Source organism: Crocodylus siamensis, chromosome 7, assembly GCF_052110815.1.
Source record: "Crocodylus siamensis isolate JL-2025a chromosome 7, ASM5211081v1, whole genome shotgun sequence".
NCBI lineage: Eukaryota > Metazoa > Chordata > Crocodylia > Crocodylidae > Crocodylus > Crocodylus siamensis.
Genome location: NC_143401.1, coordinates 4515225 through 4540153, shown reverse-complemented (window position 1 = coordinate 4540153; position 24929 = coordinate 4515225). Strand labels below are relative to the sequence as shown.

The following is a 24929-nucleotide window of genomic DNA, read 5'->3' as shown; positions in this document are numbered from 1 at the left end:
ATTCCCGTATGTATCCGTGGCAGAGCTTGGATGAGAACGGGGGATCACCTAGTACCTAACACCAGCCTAAGGCTATTACCTGCCTGAGTTATGTGGCCTCATCATTGCAGGATCAGAACACACCGTGTGCTGTGTGCGAGTGGCCAGAGGATTTACAGATGAAGAAAGATCAAGCCCAAAAGGTCTGGGTTTACCTGAATTTTCCAGGTAACATTATTTTTTTGTAAATAAAAGAGAAATAATGCTTCCCCTCACATACTAAAGCCAAGAGAAATGTCCCTTCACTCTTCCTGCCCCCACCCCCAAATGTTTGAAAGCTTGCGGGGGGGTGGGATCTTCTTGCCCTGGGTTCCCCTGTATCCCAGGTCTGGGCTATTGGCTACCTGGGTTTTATTTTTAAGGAAAATTGTGTGTGTCCCAGGTTAAATCAGCTGAATCAATTCCAAATCCGTGAGTTATTCAAGAACCATACGTGGCCCTGCTACCGGCAAGCATCCTCCACCCCCGCCTGGGGCTTCAGGTGCTTCCAAAGCCTTTGGTGGGCATCCTACATGCAGGCCCATGCCCAGAGCTGGGGTTCAGATGCCCCCAAGTTTCTCTTGCCCTCAGCCGTATGGCCGCAGGAGCAAGCTAGGGAGGAATCTCCCCGTTCTGTAAGTGGACGTATAGCCAAGATCTTCCCACCGGAAGTGAAAGCAAAAGGCTAGTGATGCATTACCCCCCGCCACGTTTCTGGTTTTCCCTAGCCAGTAGGGAAGCCACCTCAGTGGTCATGGTATTTCCCCATTTGAAACCTCTGGGTTTAGCTTGTGAGTCATGTTTGCACATCGCACAGGGCTCACCTTGCACACGCAGCCCTCCCAAGAGGATCGCAAGGCGCCCCGAGGTGCCGCACCACCCTGGCTGAGAATCACTGCTTTGCAGCAAAGGCCGCCCGGTGTTTCTCACGACAGTGTCTTGTTCCCAGGTGCTCCGACATGCCAGACTTCAGCAGTGGGCTGACACGCCCCACGCGGGCTGGGAACACGTCACGCCGGCACCCCCTCTGCCTGCTGCTGCACACCTCCAGGCAGGGCTTGAAGGGCACGTCCGTCCGCCCACACTGGCACCCACGCGCGGCCGGGGCCGGGATGGAGCGGGGGCTCGGAGGACGCCCGCCCGCAGCTGGGGGCTCGGGGTGGGCCGGGGTCTCGAAGCGCACCCACCCACCCGTGGCCGGGGCCCGGGACGGAGCACGCGCCAGTGCCAGCACCCATGCGCACGCAGCTGGGGGCGCCGGCCGCGGCACACCCCCACGCGGCGGGGGCACTGCGCGCACGCACGCACGCACACCCCCGCGGGGCGGGGCGGGGCGGGGCGGGGCCGCATGAGGCGCGGCGCGGCGGCGGCGGCGGCTCATTCATCCCGCGCGCGCTCGCCCGCTCCGTCGGTCCCATGGCCAAGGGCGAGGGCAGCGAGAGCCCCGCCTCGACCGGGCTGCTGCCGCCCGCCCGCCAGCCCGACCCGCCGCGCCGGCCGCAGGTGAGCGCGCTCGCTCCGGTGCTCGGGGCCGGAGCCCCCCGCACGCGCGCGCCGAAGGGCCGGGCCGGGGGAGGCGGCGGTGGTACGTTCCTCCCCCCCCGCCGCGCGATGGAATGGGCCGGGGGCTCCGCTCAAGTTCATTCATAGACGCAAGGGCAAAGTTCTTCTTAAAGGAGCCGCGTCCCCTTTTCTTTCCTTCGCTTTCTGCCCGGGAGCGGGGAGCGGGGCCGCCGCGGCAGAGCCCGGAGCCTCCTGGAAGCCTCCTGCGCCCGGGCTGGGCTCCCGCAGGCGCCTGCGGCTTGGCTTGGGCATGGCGGAGGGGGGCTGCAGGCCTGGATCCCAGGGGCAAGGGCAGAATGGCTGTGGCCCCCTTGCCCCCTGCGCCCGCCAGCGCCCCGGCTAAGCACTGCCCGGGCGCTGGGACCCCCTTGCCCCACCCCCGCTTGGAGACCCCGCACCTCCTGAGCTGCTTTCTCGGCCCCCCAGAGCCCTGCAGCAAGTGGGGAAGTATCCTGGGCTCCCCACGAGGCTTTCCCCAGCCCGCTCTGGGCGCCAGGGGTCCGCTGCGGGTCCCTCCCTGCCGCGCTGCTCCGATCTGTGCTGCTGTCTCGCGTCCGGGGGGCTGCCCGGAGCCTGGAAACGGCCGGATCTCTGGGCCCAGGCAGCAGCAGGCGCACGCTGCGGGGGGGAAACGCAAGGCGGGTGATGTCATTCCTGCCCATGAGGTCAGTTCGGCGCTGGAAGGGCTGACTGGGAGGCTGGCACCTGCAGTACCGCGAGCTTTTCCGAGCCAGGCTAGGGAAGCGTGGGCAGGGGTTACTACAGGTCGCTTCCAGCCCTGTCCTTGTTACGATCCCGCCTGCTCTGTTCTGGCTGAGCTCCTGTCTGCCCGGGCTGCGCCTCCTCCTGCACATACAGGCACCGCTGAAGCTTCAGCTTGGTGGCAGGATCAGATGCAGAAGGGTTTGGGGGCCGCTTGCCTCTGTACCAGCCCCAGCGGCTCACTGTCGCCCCTCCCCAAGGGAGCCCCAGCCGGGAAGGGGGGATACAAACGGGGAAAGACTTGTGTCACGGGGCTGAGGATTTGCACGTGCGTTTCCTTGGCTCTGAGATTCAGCCCAACCACGCGAGCCGTGGGCACCCTGCACTGCTCTCAGCCGTAGATCTGGAAGCACCGAGCCTGCGTGTTTGGATGCTTGTTCTTCGTTTCAGCCGGCAGTGCGACGTGGCGCGGGCCGTGACTGGGGCGGGGGGGCATCATCTGACGGTTCCAAAGCCTTTGTTCAGGGTAATAATGCTGCTTGTTTGGGGCACATCGTGGATCATCATCTCTCTCCACACCCGAGATGGGGAGGGAATGAAGAGCATTGGGCAGCGATCGGGTGGCAGGCTGGGTTGAGTTCAGCGGGGGATTGGTGCCACCTGTATCCAGGCTGTTGCAGCCTGCTCTGCGCCCCCCTGTATTGGCATGGGCGGTTGTCCGAAGAGTAGAGCTGAGCCCAGCAGGCAGGAAGGTCTAGTGGTAATGATGGGATTGAAAGAGGAGGGGACGGTGCGATGGCTCCAGGGTCCTTTCTGTGTTCCTGCACTAGCTGTTTGGAAGCCCCGTGTCTTGCCCCGGGCGAGTAGATCCACATTTGGTGTGTCCACAATCATAATACAGTGTTCGGGGCTTGGGGCCTTGGTAGAGGAGCCCTTTTGGCCCTTCTTTCCCCTGATAGTGGGGTCCACAAGGCTGTGATTATCCTGTTTGGGTGCACGTGAACTTGGGGGAGGGGGGCGGCAGAGGTGAAGGGGATACCTGGGGGCAGATGGACCAGCTGCTAACTGAGCTGCTGGCTTTTGGTCCCCTTGCAGAAGGAAAGCAAAGGGAAGCTCTCCGTTTGCAGCAAGCTCTGCTATGCCATCGGCGGCGCTCCCTACCAGATCACCGGCTGTGCTCTGGGCTTCTTCCTCCAGATCTACCTGCTGGATGTGGCACAGGTAACCCTTCCTCATGGGTTTGCTTGCTGGGGGTGGGGGGTCTCAAGGGATGTCTCTGAAGACAGGTGGAGGCATCTTTTTTTCCATGCATTTCTCATGCCTGCACTGGGGGGCAGGGGGTGTTAGTCTCTTGTCCATGTTGAGGGGGCCCTAACTGCCCTTGTGTTTGCCCATCGGGCTGACAGCCGCTCGGTACAAAGCAGGGCAGTGGTTGCCCAGAGAGGGGCCACCAGTGACGTCTGGCTATAACTGATGCAGTCCCCATCTTCCAGGGAGCGGTGTTGGGGACACGGGTGTCTCTCTGGAGGAGGACATGGCTCTCATCTCCTGCCCGCCTGGACGGAGGGAGGTGGTGTGCTGGGAGATGAGTGCGGGCTGCCCTTGGTTTCTAGGAGCTCGCTGCTGAGTCACAGACCCCCAAAGGGCATTGCCACACCGTAACGCTCAGGGTTACTATGAGCCAGGCTGTGGTGGAGCAGGAGACCTTGTTGTGAAACCCTTGAGGAGGACTCTGAAGGGGTGGTGGGGGGAGATGTCCCTCGGTGGAGAGAGGTCTCAATGTCACGGTCCTCAAGTTTGGTGCCTGAGATTGCCCCCACCTCTTGGATCATGTAGCTGGCGGGTCGACGCTTCCACAAACAATCCTGGATTTCCCTGGGAATCGTGTTCAGCACCTCTGGGAAAGTGCCCTTCAGGTCCCCTGGAGGGGTGTAGGTGCTGGATTTCCAGCATTCGAGACCAGAGACCCCAGCTGGTGTTTTCAAGGTGCTGGTAATTCGCCCTCCAGGAGGGATGCAATTTAGAGCCAAGCTGGCAGCACTTAGCCCTGGCTTCTAGAGTCTCCATGCGTTGCATCCCTAGCTCTGCAAAGCTTTTCACTGCTCTCCGCCTCAGTTTCCCTACCTGTAAAATGGGACCATATCCCACACCTCTGGGACTAGTTTGGGATCTTCTAATGACCGTGCAGATGAAGAGGGTGGTCCTGTAGCACCTCTGGTGATAGTGAAACCAGCAGCAGGTGCTTGCATTCCTTCCTACAAGTACTGTGATGAGGGAAAGATGGCTCTCGCTGGTCTTGGCTGTGTAGGAGGAGGAGATGGGGTGGAAGGTACTATGTTGGACAAGGTGACAGCATCTCCCCCACCTATAATCCAGCTGTGGTTGGTGGCAGGGTAGGTGATGAGTGAGAGCCGGGGTAAGCTGCGGCTGCGTGCTTGGGATGTTGAGCCGATAGTCATTTCAGTGTCAGGAGTCTAATGTGCAAGGGATCGAGTGGAACAGGCTGAAATCCTGCGGCCAGCAGCACTCGATTTAACCCCCTAGAAAAGGGCATCGGATGGACGACTTGCCCTCTGAGCTACCCCAGGGAGAGGCATGAGCGTGTCCTCCAAACAAGTCTCAACCTGACCATTGGCTCTTCGGTGACACCATTTGCCCGGGCAGACGGGGGCCTGGCCCGCTCTGGGACCACAGGGTCTCCGCCTTCTCTACAGGTGAATTCTCTCCTCTCCTCCCCATTGCAGCTGGATCCTTTCTATGCCTCCATCATCCTGTTCGTGGGCCGGGCATGGGATGCCATCACAGACCCCATGGTGGGCTTCTTCATCAGTAAGACCTCCTGGACGCGCTTTGGACGCCTCATGCCCTGGTAAGAGAAGCCAGAGGGATTCTGGGGTTGTTTGGGCTCCATGGGGGGCTCTGGAGGCCCTTCTGGAGGCAACTTAGGCAAGGTTAGACAGTGACCGAGACGGCAACAGATCCCGAAGCCACACCTCTGTGTGGGACGTGATGAAACGAGTATAGCTGCCAGTTGAGTAATCCACAGGTGGCCCATCCGGCTGCACAAGGGGGACCAGCGGGGAACTCTGAAGCGGGACTTCCTCAGCCTCCACCGCGGTAGCCGGGAAACCACTTGGCGTGGGGCTCGGTGAACCGAGCCACTGAGAGCACAGTGGGCCTTGCTTTCTGGGAAGCTGGCCTCTTGTAGCCGAGTGAGCAGTGCCGGTGGCGTCCATTGTGCCGTGTGTCTGGGGCGTGCAGGCTGGCACTCTTTGGCACTGAAAGATAAGGGAGCCCGTTTCCAGCGGTGAGCATACTGCCCTGCTAGGGGAAGCTTTCTAGCAACTCATTTCCTCCCTAGTCTGTTAATTGGGAGATGTTTGCTTCCCCCAGGAGCCACGGGTAGCTCAGCACCTCGGCCCTTGTCGGACCCCGAGTGCTACTTCTCTCGTCTGTATTGCAGTATTTGCTAGGGCAAGTGTTCGAGCACCCTGTGTGCCAGCCCTCTAGACTAGGGGCAGTGGGGTCCCCGTCAGGGCTCAGGACCCCGTTGTGCCAGGTCCCAGGAAAGCTCGGGGATGGGGGGAGACTCCTAGCTGCTCTTGGTGCCTGGGGAGGGGCAGGCTGGGCTGGGGGGAGCTGTGAGACGTGGAAGCTGGGCAGGGGACTGGGTCTGTGGGGTGTCCCCAGTCTGAGCTCCCCTGGCAGTTTCCTGCATCTCCACCCACCAGGGGAAGGGAGGTCACGTATCTGCATGGAAGGCAGCTCCCAAAAGCTTCTGGCTGTGGAAAAAATGGTGGCTCAGATGCTCTGCTGTTTGCAGACCAGCTTGGCTCATCCACATGGAGCTGAAAGCCCGTGACGAGGATCTGTGGGCCTCTGGGCTCTTCTCTTGCCCACGGGACTGAAGCAGCCGTGGCAGGGGGTGGTCTTTGGAGCCCAGTCTTGGTGCGCGCGTCCCTTGGCAGCCTACATGTGCCAGAGGGGGCGGGGATCCTGGGGATGTGCTGGGTGTTTGGGAGTCACGGATCCACTTCTTCCAGGGAGGCTTGAGCTTCTCCATCTGCTCCAGGAAGCTGTTTGAGGCTTGGGAAGGTGGGTGGTGGGGAAAGGGGCTGGTAGGAAACAGATGATAGGTGGAAGGCACAACCGTGGTTTCTCCTGTCCGCCCCCTGCCCTCCACTGGGCCTGGACCTTCCCGGGATACCTGAGGGCAGCGACTGGTCGGTGACCTCAAACCGGTGGAACTGAGCACCCAACCGGGCCAGCTAGCTGCCCATCAGTGCCATTGTCCCCATGGCTTACTCCTGCCCGTAAACTGCTGGGAATCAGGTCCCGTCTCCAGCCTGGCTTCCTTGGGAATGCCGGGAGCTGTCAGTCTCCAGTACGACAGGTGGCTTTGCAGTCCTGCGCTAGCGCTAGCAGTGGGTGGGTGCTCATGGCTGATGCACAAGCTAATCCTGCAGCTGGGGGGAAGAAGGGGGATCTGCTGGAAATCACATGACCAGCAGCTGCTCCAAGCGCATGTCTCTGGGAGGAGAAGGCCGCCGGCTGTGGGGGCTAGGCAGGGAGGCTCAGTCCCTTCTTCCCCCTCCACAGCAGAGCCCCCAGTGCTCCCTGAAGTGAGATGCATCCAAAAGGTGCAGGGGTGAGCAGGACCCTGCTGACCCAGGATGCTGGGGGCATGGCTACAGCACCTCTCCTCCGGGAGGCTGGTGGCTGGCAGCCGTCATCTTGCAGGGAGGTCTGTGGAATGGGCTGGCAGAGGGAGACCCCCAAAATGCCACCCACATGAAGCACTGGGGGAGGAGAGCTGTTCTCCAGCTGCTGCCCCAAGAGCGGACATCTCTGGGTGAGGACAGAGATGCAGTCTGGACCTCCCTCATGCTGCCCTACGGCTGCATCTGCCAAGCTGCTCAAGACGCAGGCTGGGTCCCCAGCCCTGTCGGGATCCCTGACGCAGTAGGTGGGGTGGAGAGGGAGAGGTGGAAATTAGAGGCACCCGCTTCTTTCCCCGCAGCCGGTGATTATAGCTCTGCTCCTGGGGGTTTCCTGGAATAGCCCTCATGAAAGCTGCGGTGTTCTGCTGTGTTTAAAGCAAGCTTCAGGCATGAGCCCAAAATAGTTCCTCTCCCAGCTGTGTCTGCTGCAGCGTCCCCCAGCCTGGGGGTTTGGCACGCTGGGCAGTGCCGTCTGGGCACACTCCAGGCTCAGCAGGCGGGGGTGGATATTCCAGCCCCTAAATCACTTTGTCTCTTGCTCGTGTGGTATAATCTTGTGGCGTTAAAGCTGGGGGTGGGGAGTAAGGCCCCGAAGGTCTCAGACCCGTGGGCTACCCACCCGTTCTTGCACTGAGCCTCCGAGTTGGGGCACCCCAGCCCCTTACTGCACAGAGGGAAGCAGGGTGCTGAGCCATCAAGAGAGATGACTCCTGTTCACAGCTTCAGTGCCGCTTGGGCTCGGCCCGCCGCTTTCCCTACACATCGCCTCCCATTGATTTCACCGGGGCCAGCCGCAGTAAGGCCCAGCGTGCCCTAAGCAAGGATGGTGGACGTGCAGGACCTGCCTGCCTCAGTTTCCCTACTTGGCAGGCGAGTGGGGGGTTTACACTTGCTGCTCCTGGATGCTGAGAGCTGCCCTCCGCATGGTCAGCAACAGCTGGCTCTTGTGCTCACGCTCGCCCGTCGCCTGCGTTCACCCACTTTTGACCCCTGAGCTCTGAAATGGTGCTGATTGCCGGCAGGTACAACCTTCACTTCTTGGGGCCTGAACTGTTCGGTCCCCTCTTAACCTAGGAAAGGCGACTTCTTGGCTCGCACACCTGCCTGTCCAGCCGTGCCAGGCCGGTGTAGACAAAGGGCAGCCTTGTGTTCCTGGCATCGCCTGAGCCCGGGATACACAGATAAGGCTGCAGGTTTAAAAGCTGCTCCTTTCCCCTGCTACTCTGATGTTGTTCGGTCCCTTGCCACGCTCTGCTCCCTGGGGAATTCCCTCCATCAGATCCAGCCTCCCATTCGGCCTTGCCCTGGTCTCTGACGTTCAACACTCCCCACTTTCGCTGTCCGGTGCCCCCCACTCCTCGTGGTTTCCCCTTGCAGATGACTCCAAGGTCCTGTCTTCTTGCCAGCCCACGGCAGGCCCTGGGGAAGTGGCTGCTAGGGCAGGAGGAAGCCGGTAAACCATAAGGAATGGGGGTGTGTCGCGGGGAGGAACACGCCACCCCGGTGCCGCCAATGGGGAGCCAGGTGGCGCGAGCGCTGAGGTCTTGGCACCGCTGATGCCAAAGCCTGGGTCAGGGGTTACTACGAGTCAGACTCCTGAGAACCGCGTGGCTGGGTGGAGGCGGAGGAAAGGCTGAGCCAAGCGTTAGAGTCCTTAGCTCCAGCTACGAACACGGCCCCGGGCTCTGGGGCGTGCCCGCGCCAGCGGGTCCCCTCGTGGGAGCCCGGGCCCCTGCTGTGCTGCTTGAGTGGCCTCCGTGAGAGGGGGTGGGTGTGTGGGGGGGATGCAGACCCAGCCTCGTGGCACCCCGGTAGTTTCAGGTCTGCGTAAGTGCAAGCGTCAGGGGATTTTGAATGACTCGTGTACAACTGCGTCTGCAGATAGTGATAAGAAGGGGTGGGGAGGGAGGAAGGGCGTGTACGTCTGCCCATGCTCTGGTCTGCTGCATCCGTTCCATGTCATTGGCCCCTCTTCCTAGGAACAGTCTTTCCGTGCATCACGGAAGTGACAGAACCGCAGAAAAATGCGCGCTTGTCAAGCCAGGCATTGCTTTCCCCCCCCCTCCGCTTCTGGTTGCTGTGTTGTGGAGACGGATTAAGTTTCTCACACGCCAAGAGTTAAATTTAACTCCCTGCCTGGTGGTGGTAACCCAGAAAGGCAAGAGATCTCGCTCTCCTGTGCCCGTGGGGAAAAATAAGTCCGGCTCCTCTCGCGCCGTTCTGGAATTGCCCCGGGCAAGGGCATGGTCCGGTGTGCGCGCAGTCCAGCACGAGGGGGTCCTGGGTTTCCAAAGGCAGCATAAGCCTTAGGATCAGGTCCTGGACGGAGCTGATCTAGCCATCCCTGTACCACGCCAGACCCGGAGAGAAGCAACTGGTTTCCTGCTGCCATCCCCATAGGAACGGGAGCAGCTCTGTCCCCTCCCTGGGCACCGGCTCCTGCGTGCGTCTCGCCCGTGGGTTACCGAGATGTTCCCTCGCCCCTCCGTATCCAGCTGAGACCTCGGTGCTGCTCAGATCTTGGCCCAGTTCCTGAACTCAAACTGGGTCCTCGCTCCCCTGCCCAGTGGGGAGAATCCCACCCCCCTTCCTCCGAGTGGGTCTCCATGGGGGGAATTTAACCTCCATTTTATTGACTGCTGGAAGCAGAGGCTAGCCTGAAATGCTCCGGAGGAATTTGGCCCTGGCTACAGCCATGTGCACGGCTGGGCCTTGGGAGGAGGGACGGGCTGTCAGCCGCCGGGTGCTGCTAGGCTACCACCCCCTTCGTCCTGCTGCGAGGGGTGGGGGGCACAAACCGGCTGGCCGTGCAGCCCCGGTCAGATGGAGAGACCGACCTGTGCTGGGACCAGCGCTCCCTCCTCTTCGTGCTTCCCTTTCCTCATACCTCTCTAAAGTTGCCCACCGCCCTCCCCACCTCGGGCAGGATCAAAGGAAGGAGCCTGCTAGCCCCCCTGGCTGAGGGTTAACCCTTCCTCTGCCACTCCACAGCCTGGCTTTGTTGGGGAAACGGGCTCCCATGAGAGCGGGTTTGGAAAGGGCTGTGGTGGGCTGGGCCCTGCCTTGTGATAGAAACCGGAGGGAGCAGACCGGTGGGGGTAGAAGGAAGCTTTGCCTGGCTCTTTCCCTCCGCCCCGTGGTACTTCTTCCAAACTGTTTAGCCTGGTTGGGGTAAAGACTGCTGGACAAGCCTTTGCATCGAAGGGCTTGCAGACCAAAGCACGTGCACGCATTCCCAGTTCCTATCAGCTCTGCCAGCCCCTCTCTAGTCCAGACAGACCGTTCGCTTTCTCAGCCCACCGCGGACTGGCGCCCAGCAGCCAGACTTTCTTTGGGAGGATTTGCTGTCAAGGATCAAAGCCTTTCGCTCTGTTTTCTCCTCTCTTCTACCCTGACTGACCTGGAGCTCTGCACTTTCTCATGGCTGAATGGAGCATGGAGGGGGATGCAGGGCCAAGAAAGGTACTGCAGCACAGGCCTTGGAGAGAGCTGGGCAGAGAGTCAGAGGGGATTTTTCCAAGGAGCTGGAGGGAGTTAGGCATCTGAATTCCTGCAAACTTCAACAAGTTGTACCCTGCTGAGCTAGGAGCTGCCTGTCAGGGGCGGTGCTGCATCTGCCAGGCTGGGGCTGTGGCTACAGTAGGATACTGGGCGTCCTGAGTCCAAGTTGGGCTTTTGCAGTGTGGGGTTCAGCAATCTGTGCTCTAGGGGCAATTGTGGAAAGCAAGTGGGACTTAAAAAGAGAATCGCGAAGGTCAGGGTGGGCCCTGGGAAAGCTGCCCTACCTCAGCCTGTGCCTGAAAGGTTGCTCCTGATTAATTGGAGCGGCCCGGAAGCACTGCTGGGTCTCAGGCTTTCCTGGCCTTCCCTGCCCCTAGGCAACATGTTTTCGTGGCCTGGGGCTGGTTTTTGGTTTGGCTTGTGTTCCAACCTGAGCAGCAGGGCTTTGCCATGTCCTCCCAGCTGATGTCCCCAGGCTTGGCTCCTCGGCACTCATGCTCTCTCTCTCTCTTAACCCCCTCCCATAAGGATCATCTTCTCCACACCATTTGCTGTAATCTCCTACTTTCTGATATGGTTTGTGCCGGATGTCTCCAGTGGTCGAATGATGTGGTATCTTCTCTTCTACTGCATGTTCCAGACCCTTGTGACGGTGAGCGGTGCCGTCGCGCACGCTGCTGGGCTTCCTGGGTTGGGGGAGGGAGAGGGGCAGCCCAGTGATGGAGCCAGTGACTGGGACCCCAGTGGGAGGTTTGGTATAAGCTGTGCTGAGAGTGGCATGCAACAACGGGGAAGAGATCATGGGGCACAGACTATTGCTGGACCTAGATGGAATCCACTGGCTGCACTGGACTCCTGCAGTCCTCCTGAGCTGGCCTGTGACCGTGCTGGCTGCCACTCCAGTTCGTGTGCCCGGCATGAGTTCTGCCAACTGGTATTGCCTGGCAACAAAGAGTTAACCCTCTCTCCCCTTGCCTTGTCTCCTTGCAGTGCTTCCATGTCCCCTACTCAGCGCTGACCATGTTCATCAGCCGGGAACAGAGCGAGCGGGACTCTGCCACTGCCTATCGTAAGAGCCTTTCCCTCCTCCCTTTGCAGCCCCACTGACTGCCTGTCCAGGGCCCACATGCAGTCCCTGACATCAGTGCTGTGGTTATGTTGCTTTGCATGCTGATTGCCAAGACGGTTAGATTTCCCCCCTTGCATTTGCTGAGAGCCAGGGGACTCTTCAGTCTGCAAAAGCACAGGCTCGGGGGGGGGGGGGGAACCTGGTGGCAGCCTACAAGTATATAAGGGGTGCACACCAGGATCTGGGGGAACACCTGTTCACCAGAGCGCCCCAAGGGATGACAAGGTCGAACCGTCATAAACTTCTCCAAGACCAGTTCAGGCTGGACATAAGGAAGAATTTCTTTACTGTCCAAGTCCCCAAGGCCTGGAACAGACTGCCGCCGGAGGTGGTGCAAGCACCTACTCTGGACTCCTTTAAGAGGCAATTGGATGCTTATCTTGCTGGGATCCCGTGACCCCAGCTGACTTCCTGCCCCTAGGCCAGGGGGCTGGACTTGATCTTCTGAGGTCCCTTCCAGCCCTAATGTCTATGAATCTATGAATGTCCTGTCCCCCCTGCATGTTCAGGCATGCATCCGTGTGTGTGATCCCTACAGGACGTGTGCAGTTGGCAGGTCACGTCCTCACCCAGAGATGGGGGTGTATGTGCAAGCCTGAGCAGCCTGCTTGAAAAGGATGTCCAAGCTCTTTGCTTGCATCCTGGATTGCAGCTCTTGCATCCTGTGTGTCCTTGTCCCCAAACTAGGAGGCCCTTCTAGATGCCCCAATCAAAGGGTTTTGTTTAGTGGCCCCATTTGAATTGGCAGGAGTCTGTGCCCAGCTGAGGCCTTGCCCACTCTAGGGCATTGCCAAATCAAGAAACCTGGACTGGGAGGTCCTGAGCTCTGTCTCCACCCTTGCTGCTAGCCTGCACCCCCTCTCTGCTCCTCAGTCTCCCCACTGGGGACTTCTCCCTCCCAGGAGCATGGGAGCCGTGTTCAGAAAGGACTTGGAACTGAACAGCACCACAGGAGAGCAGCACTGCTGTAGGCAGATCTTCTGCCTCTGGCTGCCTGGGCACTGGGCACAGCTTGAGCCAGCTTGGGCCTCTTGCCTCCAGGGGAGCTGATTTTTGAAGCCCTCTCCCTGCCCATGTGGGCCTGAGCCCCGATGCGGCAGTGCTGTGATGCCACGTGTGGCTCCTCTGTGCAGGTATGACGGTGGAGGTTTTGGGCACAGTGCTGGGCACAGCCATCCAGGGGCAGATTGTGGGCAAGGTGGACACCCCGTGCATCCACAGTGAAGAAAAGGCTGGGATCAACTCCTCAGTGGCCATGGAAGAGGTGAACACAACCCACGACACTGGCTCGCTCACAGACACGGTAGGCCTGCTGCGTCCGGGCATCCTGCCCCTACCCCACTCCCATTTCCTTCTCCCTTCATCACCCTTCTCACTAGAACTCCTCCAAACTGCTTCTGCAACAGAATCCAATGTCAGGTGCTTGCATGACATGAGGTTTCTCAAGTCCTCCGGGCCCACAGACGCCTCTGTAGTCACTCGGGCACCTCATCCCTTTGCCATCCTGGCCTTTGCTTCCTCGTGAGCATTGATGGCAGAGCAGACACCAGAGGAGGCTTCAGCACAATCTGGGGCGGAGAGTGGGGCTGTCTCTGCAGGCTTGGCTCTGCTCCATGGGCCATGCCTGGCCTGTGGTTGCACAGCACGAGGGTACATCAGTCTGGGGTCCCCAAGGGCCATGTTGGAGTGCCCACAGTCACTGGGGTCCGTGTCTGTGTCTCTCGTGCAGAAGAACGCGTACATGATCGCAGCCGGCGTCATTGGCGGGATCTACGTCCTCTGTGCCGTGATCCTGTGGCTGGGCGTGCGGGAGCAGCGAGGTGAGTTCAGGGTGTGAGCTGGGCAAGGCTGAACGGGCTTGGTGGGGCGCCAGGGATGATTTCTGTGCAATGTGGCAAAGGTCATCTTGCCTTCCTGAGAGGTACATGTGCTGGAGGCTACTCCCTGGCTCCTGTTGGCAGAAAACAAGGGACACAGTGGGGATGGGAAGCTGCCTTGTGGCATGGGGCTTCTCAAGGGGGAGCAGCCCTCACTTGCACTGGGTGATGCCACACCAGCCAGTCAGCAAGCAGCCCTGGCACCTCCTGATGAGTTGACCCCTTTCAACGGGGCCCATTGTACTCCAAAGGCCTTTTGACTGGAGTAGCCCTTGAAAGTATGTGATGTACGTGAGCTCCCTTAGTACATACTGCTGGTCGAAGAGCCGCACCCCTGGCTGCCCGCTCCCTGCTATGCTAACGACGCGTGTCCACGCTAGCCCCAGAGAGCCTTCCGCAGACGTGCTGCAGAAGCAGCGTCGAGCCCGATTCAGCCGCGAATGGAGCACTTGTGGCACAGCTAAATGGGGCAAGGGGGGAGCAGGGCCTCCTGGGAGGCTCTTTGCTGAAGGATGTACATCGGGGTGGAAGACATCCTCCCCTGGCATCAGTGGGTTCTTGCCTTCGTTTCCTCCTCCAGTTCTGCTGGAGGCTGGGAGCTCTCACTACCTTCTCTCTCCTTCCATTGTGGTCTTGTCGGCTCCTGCCTCTTAGTAAGACACTGAGAGGGGAGCAGGAGCCCTGGTGATAGGGAGAGAGCAGAGGCTCAGATAGACAGCCCCCCCAGCCTCTGTTTCTCGTGCATCAGCCTCCAGCGGAAAAGCACCTCGTCTGGCGGCCGCATTGCTGCAGGATGCTGGGAGGATTTGCCAATTGTCTGGCCTTTGCAGGACAAACTTTTCCCTGCCTGGTTTTGCCTGGCAGATGTCTAGACTCCCATATGCCAGCTGGACCTGAGATTTCTCTGTGGCTGCTAGGGTAGCGCTGAATGGGACTTCTGTCTGAGCCCAGCTGTTTTTCATTGCACTCTTTGCAGGACAGTTGCTCTGGACAAGGACTAATGCTAGTAAAAAGCCCTTCTATGAATGCAGCAGGGGTATGGGGGCTGGGGACTCCAGTATCTTGATCCCCTGCCACTGACCTGAGGTGTGTGACCTTAGTCAGCACACTTAATGCATCAGGGCCTCTATCCCCCCATCTGGAAAATGGGACTAATAGTGACCCACCTCCCAGGGTGCTGAGGATGGATGCCCTGCAGCATCCAGGAAGATCAGTCTGTGGTTGGCGGGAGGTGCTGTTAGCTGAGATTCTTCCAAGCGTGAGCCAGGCAGGGCGTTTCTCTATGTGGAGCAGAGCTGTCTTGACTCTTCCCAAGCCGTGGGCGCACAAGAGACGTGTTGTAGCCTTTGCGGCTATTACTCTAGCCTGCCTTAAATGTGTTTCTGTCTGTGTCTAATCACCCACCTGTCCTGCTTTGCTTCCCAGCAGCCTCTGAGCTTGAGTCGGATGAGCCTGTCTCCTTCTTCCAGGGGCTGAAGCTGGTAATGAACCATGGTGCCTACATCAAGTTGATTACCGGCTTCCTCTTCACCTCTCTGGCCTTCATGGTAAGGGACCCCGGGGAGGAGGAAGGCAGCTGGATGCCCACTGGGGAGCAGGAAGGAAGCGCACAACTTGCACAGGGGGCAGGGGCAGGGTCCTGAATCCCTGTGAACTGCCGCTGGGTTACGAGCTGCTCGATGGGGTTGCGCTCTCCCAGAACGTGTGCCTGGGGCTCTGCCGGCCTCTGCAAGCCACGCTCGGGGACTGGGCAAAGCACTTGGCCTTGGCCCCGTGGAACTGGCTTGGGGCCTGCGAGGAATTGGCTCCTTGTATGATTTGCACATTTTCCTCAGGGATTTGGACTGCGGGACGGGAGGCACGGGTGGGAGCAGAGTTCCCCCTCTTCTCCACTAACCTGGCAGGTCTCTTTCCTCCCTGCCAGCTGCTGGAAGGGAACTTTGCCTTGTTCTGCACGTACACCCTGGGCTTCCGCAACGACTTCCAGAACATCCTCCTGGCCATCATGGTATGTACTGAATGTGCTCGTACGCTAATCCACTGCCTCTCCGTCTTTGTGTAAGACCTTCAGTGCAGGGACTGACTATTTTTCATGTCCCCCACCCTAGGCACTGCTGTAAGAAGGTTCATGAGCAATAATAGGTTTATCATAACCCTGTGTCCACCCCCTACAGTCAAGGGGGGACAATAGAGAGTAACGAAGTAGTGTCATGGCCACCAGCAGGGCTTGGGGATGGAAGGGAGCGCGACTTACAGGAGGCCAAGGTAAAGTGGAACTCAGATGGAGGAAGAAGGGTGAGGGGATGGGGCTGGAAAACCCCTGGCTTGGAAAGGGAGGTGCCTGAGGTTGCCTAAGGAGAGGGGGGAGGGCCTCATGGTACTAAACATGATTCCTGGAGAGGCACAGCCCATTGGCGAGAACAGCAAACCCTTTGTCTGCCCACAAAGCTGTCCAGGAAGGGGGGAGAATAAAAGCCGTGCGGCCTTTTGTCCATGGGTTCTCTCTTTTTTTCTTTCTCTTTTCATGACGGGGGAAAGAAAAGGAGCCGTGAGTGTTTATCGCAGGGAGGCATTGAATGGAGGGAACAGAGCAGCTCGTCTGGGAACCCTCTCCGCACTGATCGATGGGGAAGCGCGGGGGTGGGGGAGCATTGTGGCATGAAATGCTTTGCCCTGCCAGAAAGGCCATGAAAGAAAGAAAGGAAGGAAAAATCCTCCCAGGGCTCTAAGGAAATGCGAGGTCTGGAAAGCCACTGAGGCGGGAGACTGATCCCAGGGCCATCTGGAAAATGTGCTTCTCCCCTCGGGTCCCCGGCCCAACAAAGACCTGGTCCACGCGATGCCCCCTCCCACCCAAGGCAGCTGTCATGGGTCTGGCTGCGATGCACCGGCTCGTGTCTCCTCGGCTGTGGGAAAGCAAGCCCCCTCTTCCGGGAAAGCAGGCTTGTAAAACCTCATCTGCCTTGACCTGTGTGGCCAGGCCACTCCAGAAGGGCAGCGAGAGGGGGTTCAGATGGGTTTCAAGATGGAGAAAAGAGGGTCTTGGGCCTGGGATACCTGGTCCTACGGCAGACCCAGCCAATGTCAGGGCTGAGGTGAGGCTCTGGGCAATCCCTGCCCACCCACATAACCTGTTGAGGGCTCCTGTGAACCCATTTTCATATATTGCCCACAGTATGTTGGGCTCACGGGTGCAGCATCAAGGGCAAAGGAGCAGGCTCCCTGGATGCAGATGCTAGGCTAGACCTGGTTAGGCCTCCAGGGCCCTGGGAGTGGCCTGACTCATCGGGGTGGGAGACGTGAAGATGTTTGGAGCTGGCACAGGCACTCCTGGAACGCTGATTTAAGGAGGGCTCCCGCCCTGGGTCCTTGTCTTTAGATCTTCCCACTGCTCCCTCACCCAAGAATGGGTCTGGGCACATCTGTGCAGCTGCTGGATCCCATGCAGATACCAGCCTGCCTGGTACCACAGCTCCTGAGCACCAAGAAGAGGGAGAGAGAGCAGCCTCTGCCTTCCCAGTGGCATGCAGGCTTCCCGGCTGCAGGCACGAGGCAGCAGGGGTGGGGTTGAGGGGAGGAGGGCAACCTGGCTTGCTGCCCTGGTGAGCAAGACCAGACAAAAGCGCGTGTGCCCATGGAGGTAGCACTTGCACCCATGCAGAGAGGCTCAGGGAGGTTTTGCCAGGGGGAGGGCTGGGGATGTGTTGTCCAACCCTCCTGGCAGCAAGGCTGGCACGTGGTGACCGGTCCCTCCCCCAGAATCAGTGCTGCCAGCTCAGGTTATGTAACCATTGGGAGGACTGACTGCCCGGGCGCTGGCTGGCAGGAGCCACGAGAGGCCCTGAGATGCCAAGGCAAACTCCTGCCCGGCGGGGAGGGGAGAGCGTGACCCCAAGGGACTGCACTCTCGGGGGGCCTGTTCCACGTGAGAGGGACTGCCGAGTCAGGCCTGGGGGCTCTGCTCTGCTCCCCACAAAGAGGAGACGGTCCCTGCTGTCTCCTGGAGTAGCAGCCACGCAGCCCTCCTGGCACCTTTGTGACCAGCAGTGAAGGATGTGGAGGCAGGGGCTGTGATTTGGGTGAAGGAAGGAAGGAACTGATGGGGAATCACAGGGGGGGAAAAAAATCAAGAGGAGACTGGATGGGCACCTTGCTGGGGCCACCTAACCCCAGCTGTCTTTCCTGCCTGGTGCAGGGAGCTGGACCCCACGATCTTCCGAGGTCCCCTCCAGCCTTACAGTCTATGACCAAAGATGGGGATAGGTCTGAGCTGGCCTGGCCTCAAGTCGGCATCCTCAGCCTACCTCAATGACTGGTCATCTCCAGTGCAGCAATGTGGCTTGTCGGACCAGGGCTTGTAGGCAGACTGTGGCTGCCCAGATAATACAATTCCCCCCTTCTGCCTCTCTCTCGCAGCTCTCGGCCACCTTGACCATCCCTCTCTGGCAGTGGTTCCTCACATGCTTTGGGAAGAAGACAGCCGTCTATGTGGGGATCTCGGTGAGCAGCCCCTTGGAGGAGGCGAATGGGGCATGGGGACAGAGGCTGGCTTACTGCTGAGGGTCTCGGGGGTGATTCTTGCAAGTGGAGCCCGAAAAGAGCAGCCCCTGAGGGCAGCCAGAGAACTGGACCTTTGGCCAGGCAGGAGCGAGCGCCCTGTCCTGCCGTCCTGAGCTGCTGGGTCTCTGTCCAGGTCTTAGCAGGGTCACGGCAGAGGCCAAGGGCACGGTGGGCTGTGGAGATTAGCTTAGCTTGTTTCTGGATGCAGGCCTTATGGGGAAGGGCTGCTGTGGGCCACTGTAAGGAAGTGTATGTTGCTTCTGCTTCTCTTCTCCCTGCCTTTTTGGGGCAGAGCCCAGGCTGCCAGCCAGCACCTTCCTAAGTGCTCAGGCGCCTGAGTGGGAAGATGAGGGAAGACCCACTGGCTTCTCAAGCCCCTCTTGGCCTTTCCATAAGGCGGGTCCTTGACTGTGTCTTCCTCCCGTACGCAGTCTGCCATCCCCTTCCTCATCCTGGTGGTCGTCATAGAGAGCAACCTCATCGTCACCTATCTTGCAGCCATTGCAGCCGGGATCAGCGTTGCTGCTGCTTTCCTCTTGCCCTGGTGAGTCTGAGTCCTCGTACTTCAGGAACTCGGAGGGTCCTGGCTAAGGGTGGGTCTGGCTCCTGTGCTTGGGGGCAGACCAGTCACCAAACCTCGGGTCAGGAAGGAATTGTTCCTTCAAGTCAGACTGTTGCCCTGTGGGGTCAGGCCAACTCTCAGGATCTCAGTGTTGCGCTGTTAGACGGGAGGGTGTGACACAACTGCACATATACAAACACACAAATCAATTAGGTGCGCGCATGCACACACACACCCAACTCAGGGACATACACATCCAAACTAGCCTAGGCAAATGGATACCTATCACCAGTTCAAGCACATCCACTATACCCCACAAAAGTTAGACAAAAATCTCTTGTTCATACCCACACACTCAGTACACATACACAGATCACTAAGTCATATATCATGCGCACAGTGAGAGAGAGAGATATACACTCACCAGTTCACACGCATACAACCCACCTACACATACACACAATTAATTTCCTAACTTGGATGGTACAGTATGTGTGTGTGTGTGCTTGGAGTACCTGGGATATTTGGGGGAAGGTTAAGGTGAGAGAGACAGTTGAAGTGTAGGGAGTGAAAGTTGCCAGAACCAGGATTAGACAAAATCTGGCTGAGGAACTGAGACTTGGGTTTACTTAAGATCAAGTGGCCCCAGGGTTACTGCAGGTCACTGGTGCAAGGGAAAAAAGCCTGGTGGCAAGGAGGAGACAGCCAGGAAAGAGAGAGAGAGACAGAAACATGAGAGCTTGGGGCTGGAAACTGTGGCAGACAGCTGAGATATGGGGGGGGGGGTGGCGGCAGATAAGTGGTGGCAAGGAGGAGATGGCCAGGAAAGAAACTGAGGCAGAAGCCTGGGAGCTCAGGGGAAAAGGCAGTGGGGATAAGACGGTGGCAAAGAAACAGAGCTCAGGACAGGTGTTGGAGGTGGCGGTGAGCCGGAAGCAGGAGAGGGAGAAATGAGACAGAAGTTGGGGGGGTGAGGAGCAGAGATTGGAGCAGGGCTGGACTGTAGTAAAGCAAACCCAACTCAGGGGTCCAAATAACAGTTTTACTAAACAGACAACACACTACGCAGCCCCATGAAGTTATTGGCTCGCACGCACGCACGCACACATGCAGCAGGAGAAAGAGACTCCGTGGAAGGGCTGGAGTCCAGGTAGGGAAGAGAAACAGAGTCCAAGTCCTTGGTTGAAGAGGGGTGGGGGGTGACAGCTACCTATCCAGGCTGGAAAGGGGTCTGTGTCCAGCAAATGTTGTCCAGACGGGGGGCGCTGGCAGGACCTTTGGGTGGATAGGTGGTGTGGCATGGTGCTGGTCCAGATGGGGAGGGCGTCTCAAGGAGTCAGTCTTCAAGACTATGGGGGGTTTTGCTTTCTTCTGTAGTGAGGGGTCTGGTGCTCTTCTCGGGTCCGCTGAACTAAGCAATTAAGCAATTGCTTCCCTGCCGCCGTAGTGGCAGAGCACTGCTGCTTCCCTCCCTCTCCTGCTTTTACATATGGTGTGTAGTAGGGTGTTCCTGGGGTTTGTAGTTGTGTGCCTTGTGGCTGTGCAGAGCGTTTGCCGTGGCGATGTAGAGGAAGTCTTTGGGTGAATGTGAACACAGCAGGCAGGACTCGATGTCCCTGCCAGTTCCTTGTTCTTATGAGCTACAACCCCACATCCTCTCTCACCGCTGGGCCATGACATACCCAGTGATGAGCCACTGGAAGTCTTGGGTTTGCAGTGGTTGTCTGCCCTGCTGGAGATCGTGACACCAGATATAGGGGCTGCTTAGTGAGTCTTGAGCGGTGGTGGAAAAGACTCCTGCCCTTGGGATGTTTGGTGTTGCATGCCAATAAGCATATGACATGTCCATAGCGTGTTTCTGTGCGTGTGGTTGCGGGGTGGGGAGCAGCTGCCTCTGCTTTGAAAGAGGAAGACTTGTCTCCACTGCAGACGCGTGGGTTTTGCTAGCCTGGCTTTGAGCATGGTTCTTCCCCTCTTCGCCCCCCAGGTCCATGCTGCCGGATGTCATTGATGACTTCAATCTCCAGCACCCTGACTCCCGTGGCCATGAAGCAATTTTCTTCTCCTTTTATGTCTTCTTCACCAAGTTTGCCTCCGGCGTGTCTCTGGGAGTCTCCACGCTCAGTTTAGAGTGAGTCCTTGGCACGGTCTTTTAGATTAGGACAGAAGAAAGGCCTCTCTCAGCCCTGGGGGGGAGCCTTCTCCAGTCTGAGCCACAAAACCATGAAGGCAGTTGGGGTTATGAATCCAACAGTCAGCACCGAGGGCTACTCCGGACACCTGTGCACATCATGGCAGAGAATCGTGCCAGTCTGTGGTGAATGGGAGCAAAGGAAGCCCTTAAAATGTAGTTCCCCTGATGAGGAGCTAGCATGGTAGCTGAATGGAGGTGCTAGAACATGGGATCTGCCCTCTGCTTTTCCCATGTGATGTCTGTGGTACTTTTATATGGCCCCAGGATGGAGTATTTTGTAGCATCTAAGCATGTTGTGGCCTGTTTCAATCAATGACTGCATGCAGGGAGTTTGGGGCAGAAATCTGAACCCAAGCCTTAGGCTTGTGCCCTGACCCCTGGGCTATCCTTCCTCCTCAAGGAAGCGGAGAGGCTGGTGGTTTGCAGACTTGTGGGGTCCTGGCTTTGCATTCAGAGGAGTTGTAGGTGATGGTCCCTGGCAGTTGAGAGGAGGGTCTGACCCTGTGCCAATGCAGTGGCCACAGGCTCAGTAGAAGAGTACCAGCAATGCCAAGCTCTTCCCAGGCGGTCTGTGGAGAGCTGGGCCTGGCAGGGTGGAGGGGGATGGAGTTGGGAATAGTTTCGTGCATCTCTCCCTTGCTTTAACACTGCTGCTGTGTTGCAGCTTTGCAGGGTACCAAACCCGGGGCTGCTCCCAGCCTGAGGCAGTGCACACCACACTGAGGATGCTGGTATCGGCAGCCCCAGTGGCCCTCATCCTCCTGGGCCTGCTCCTCTTCAAGCTGTATCCCATCGATGAGAAGAAGCGGAGGGAGAACAAGAAAGCTCTGCAAGAGTTAAGGTGAGGGCCAGCACTGGGGTGGAAAGGAATGAGCTCCTTGGTTTGGCCAGGGTGCTGCAGAGAGCTCTGGGACTTGAGCCAGGTCCAGCCCAGCGTCCTGAATGGTCGTAGGGCTCGTCAGACCTGCCAAGATGCTGCTCTAAGCTGGTTTTTGGAGGTCCCAAGGAGTGGTGAAACCCTAGAGCCCCCAGATGGCTTCATGCTGTCTTCCCCTCAGCCCTGTAAAGCACAAGAGGCCCACAGCCCTGGAACCACCTGTGCTGCAGAAAGGGGTGCCCTGGAGAGGCAGTATCTTGGTGCCATGGCGCATACATCATCGCTCACTAAAATTGGGGCAGCTGCCCCAGTGTGCACCTTGCTCCCCACAGGCATGGGTGTTGGGTTTCCCTGCTGTGTAGCTCTTCTTTGTGCCAGTACTGTATGTTCCCCTGGGTGGGCTGTGCTCCAAAGCCTCTCTTGCCTTTCACTTTCTGCATCTCCTGACTTTGGACCCTAGGAGCAGTGTGTGTGTGTGTGTGTGTGTGTGTGTGAGGGGGCTGTTCTGTCTAACGCGCTCCTGTCCTTTGCTCAGCAGGGAGGAGAGCAACAGCAGCTCAGAGTCGGACTCCACAGAACTCGCCAACATCGTGTGACCCCGGCTCCCCTCCGTGCGCTGTTTCTGCAGGGGGCTCTCTCAGGGCTGGACCCCCTCTGGGACTGGACTGAGCTGATGCTGATGTAGCACGTGTTACCCCAGCCTCGGGAAGTACCGGTGCCATGCAGGGCTCTGCAGAGCACCTGCAGCCAACAGGAAGGAGGATCTGCAGTGTGCTGGTCTTGTGCCTTGTGCCTTATGGGAGATGCACTGGTTGCCAACAGAGTGCATGACACTGGATCTCCTCCAGACTCTACTAATGCGCTTCCTAGCAAACAAGCACTAAGCAAAATCAAGAGGGTTCTGGCCTGTAACGTGCACTAGAGTTGTGCCTACTGCCTATCTCGCATTCATGTACCAGTCCCATGAGCACGGATGCAGGCGCTCTTTCTCTCTGGATCACTATGGACATGCTGCTTGGTGTATGTTACACTGTCCACGGGAAGGTGCCAAAGGCAAACTTGCCCGTACTGTCTGTAAATATGACACTAATTTAGGAAGAGCCATTTTTTTTTATAAAGAGCCTAATTAATTAACTTAAGGATGTTGTATATAGAAGAAAAACTTGTTTTTGTTCCTATTTGTATATGTCTGTATAGAAACCAAATGAGCTATTAATATTAATTTCCATAAAAGGGGGGCAATGGCACCTATCTTAGCGTGGTAGATTTTTTTTTCTTTCTCTTTATTCTCCTTTCCCTGTGCTCAAGGTTCATACAGGCATCTGGACCAAGAGGCTCGGAGTCCAAAGGCCCACATGGGGTCCATTTAGCCTTCAAGAGCAGATGGCATGCTGATTTTTCACACAGGAATGTCAGTGAACTGGATGATCTCCTGTCTTCACTGCACACGATTTGAGCCCTGTGCATTCCCAGCTCCTCAGACCCGTGTTCCTCTCCTCCTCCTCTTCCATGCAGCCCTGGGGGACTGACTTCATGCAGGTCTAAAGCGAAGGAATGCCTTAATCCAGGGCAGTTTAATGTGCTGCTCATGCATTTAACTCTTTGTTACCTCCCTGCTCAGTGACTGCACTGGAAGAAGCCAATAAAGGTTCTATTCTTTTCCTCTTAAAAAGGCAGTGAGGATGAAATAGAAGGTTTTGGAGCCCAGGCGCTGGAAACAGAAGTGGCTGGGGACAGGAGAGGTGCTAACCTGACACTTGCCACTTGTGCAGCACTGCCCCCCTACAGAGTGCTGTGCTAGCATTAGTTCCCTCCCACCCCTCTGCAATCAGGGGTTATTTATACCCAGCTTGCTTTAGATAAGGAAAGCAAGAGGCAGGGAGCAGCCTGGGACTTTCCTTCAAGCCCATGCCAGAGGATCAGAGTGAGCTGTAATAAAGTTAGAAGCCTCTGTCCTGATAAAGGTGCAGGCTCTTAATGAGACACTCAAGGGGTGAGGAAGGACTGCAGTTGAGGCAAGGGAGCAGGTGACATGGGGACCACAGGAGGTGGACTGCAGCTTGGCACAGCACTGCTGGGCAGTGTGAATGCCAACAGGAAAGACAGCGAGGGTGGATTGCCCATCGCTTTGTGGCACCTTTGCTAATGCAGAGCTTGTGAGGAGGGAGGAACCCAGGCTAGACTTGCTGCTTTCATGTTTGTGGCACTGTGCAGGGGGTTCCCTTTGGTAAGAGCCATGCATGTTTCTGGCCTGCCATTAGCAGGGCTCATAGCCCCAACCCAGAGAGGCCTCTTTGTGCTCGGCGGGGGAGGAACCTGGGGTGTAGGGCAAATGACTCGTGCACTTGATAACTGAATAAAGCACAGGGCGGTAATGAGGGCTGGAATTTAAAAACAGACAAAATAATTAGGCTTTAAATGGGAATGCTGCTCAGACTCCAAATTAGGCCAAGAATCCAGGAAGCAGAAAGTAACTTGATGTTGAGCAGAATGGAGCAGCCCGAGCCCTGGCCAGTGTCCGTCAAGGATATAGAGGCAGGGACAAGATGACAGCTGAGGGTTTTGTGCTCAGTTCCAAGGCAGAGGGGGAGGGGGAGAAGCTGCCTTGCTCCGTAGCCAAAGGATAAGAGCCCCAGGGCTGGCGAGCAAGACGGGCTTTGTTAGAAGAGCTGCTTCCAGGTAGGTCCGGCAAGGAGTCTCCAGGGGGCTGCTCTGAGGTCCATGGGCGTGAGTGGTGCGTGACCCTCTGAATCCACCCTGCCCTCGTCCCTCCACAGCCCCAGCGCTTCTGCCCCTCTCCTCACCTGGGGGGCTGGCTGCACTGTGGGCCAGGGCCCCCGAACTCCTGGGCCCCCTGCCCAGCACCTCTGGTATGGTTTACGCCTATGCCTTCACTCAGCGAGACCCTTTACCAGACCTCTCCCTTGTGCAGATTCCCTTCCACCCCAGTGCTCCCTGGCTCTGTGCACTTGATTGCTAAGCTGTGGTTTTATCCTCTGCATTAAAAGGTCAAGCAGGAGATGCTCCCTCCCCCCTAGCCTTTTCCTGCTTAGCAGCCCCTCTGCCCCCATCACACCCCTTTAGGATTCCCATCGCAGCACCTGCCAGGCCCAGCCAGGGGCCCAATGCTGTGCCTAGTTGTCATGGCTCCAGGGTAAAAGAGCAAGAGTTTAACAATGCATCTGTTTGCACCCAATTTACTCTGGAGAAAGAGCCCCAACCTGC

At 58.0% G+C, this 24929-nt stretch overlaps 1 protein-coding gene across 6 annotated transcripts; it reads left to right on the top strand.

Annotated features, from left to right (window-relative positions):
- The first annotated feature begins 1357 nt into the window (after nucleotides 1-1357).
- On the top strand, nucleotides 1358-22955 carry MFSD2A (MFSD2 lysolipid transporter A, lysophospholipid). 6 transcript variants are annotated; one of them, XM_090057450.1, is made up of 14 exons: nucleotides 1358-1521; nucleotides 3379-3504; nucleotides 5028-5152; nucleotides 11034-11157; nucleotides 11496-11574; nucleotides 12768-12937; nucleotides 13364-13454; nucleotides 14937-15058; nucleotides 15436-15519; nucleotides 17928-18011; nucleotides 18503-18615; nucleotides 20621-20764; nucleotides 21492-21668; nucleotides 22240-22955. In XM_090057450.1, the coding sequence occupies exons 1-14, from the start codon at nucleotides 1435-1437 to the stop codon at nucleotides 22298-22300; spliced, it is 1587 nt and encodes a 528-aa protein (XP_089913576.1). In that variant the 5' UTR covers nucleotides 1358-1434; the 3' UTR covers nucleotides 22301-22955. The 6 variants fall into 6 exon arrangements, with proteins under 6 accessions (XP_089913576.1, XP_089913578.1, XP_089913577.1 ...); XM_090057452.1 differs by having other exon boundaries at nucleotides 1359-1521; nucleotides 14940-15058; XM_090057451.1 differs by having other exon boundaries at nucleotides 1359-1521; nucleotides 22243-22955.
- The last annotated feature ends 1974 nt before the right edge of the window (nucleotides 22956-24929 follow it).

Bases quoted from the DNA above. Each gene is read 5' to 3' on its own strand.
- MFSD2A (XM_090057446.1), top strand. From the start codon at position 1,878: ATGGCTGTGGCCCCCTTGCCCCCTGCGCCCGCCAGCGCCCCGGCTAAG. The intron at 11,158-11,495 runs GTGAGCGGTGCC...GTCTCCTTGCAG, and splicing joins TGTTCCAGACCCTTGTGACG to TGCTTCCATGTCCCCTACTC. The intron at 15,520-17,927 runs GTATGTACTGAA...TCTCTCTCGCAG, and splicing joins ACATCCTCCTGGCCATCATG to CTCTCGGCCACCTTGACCAT.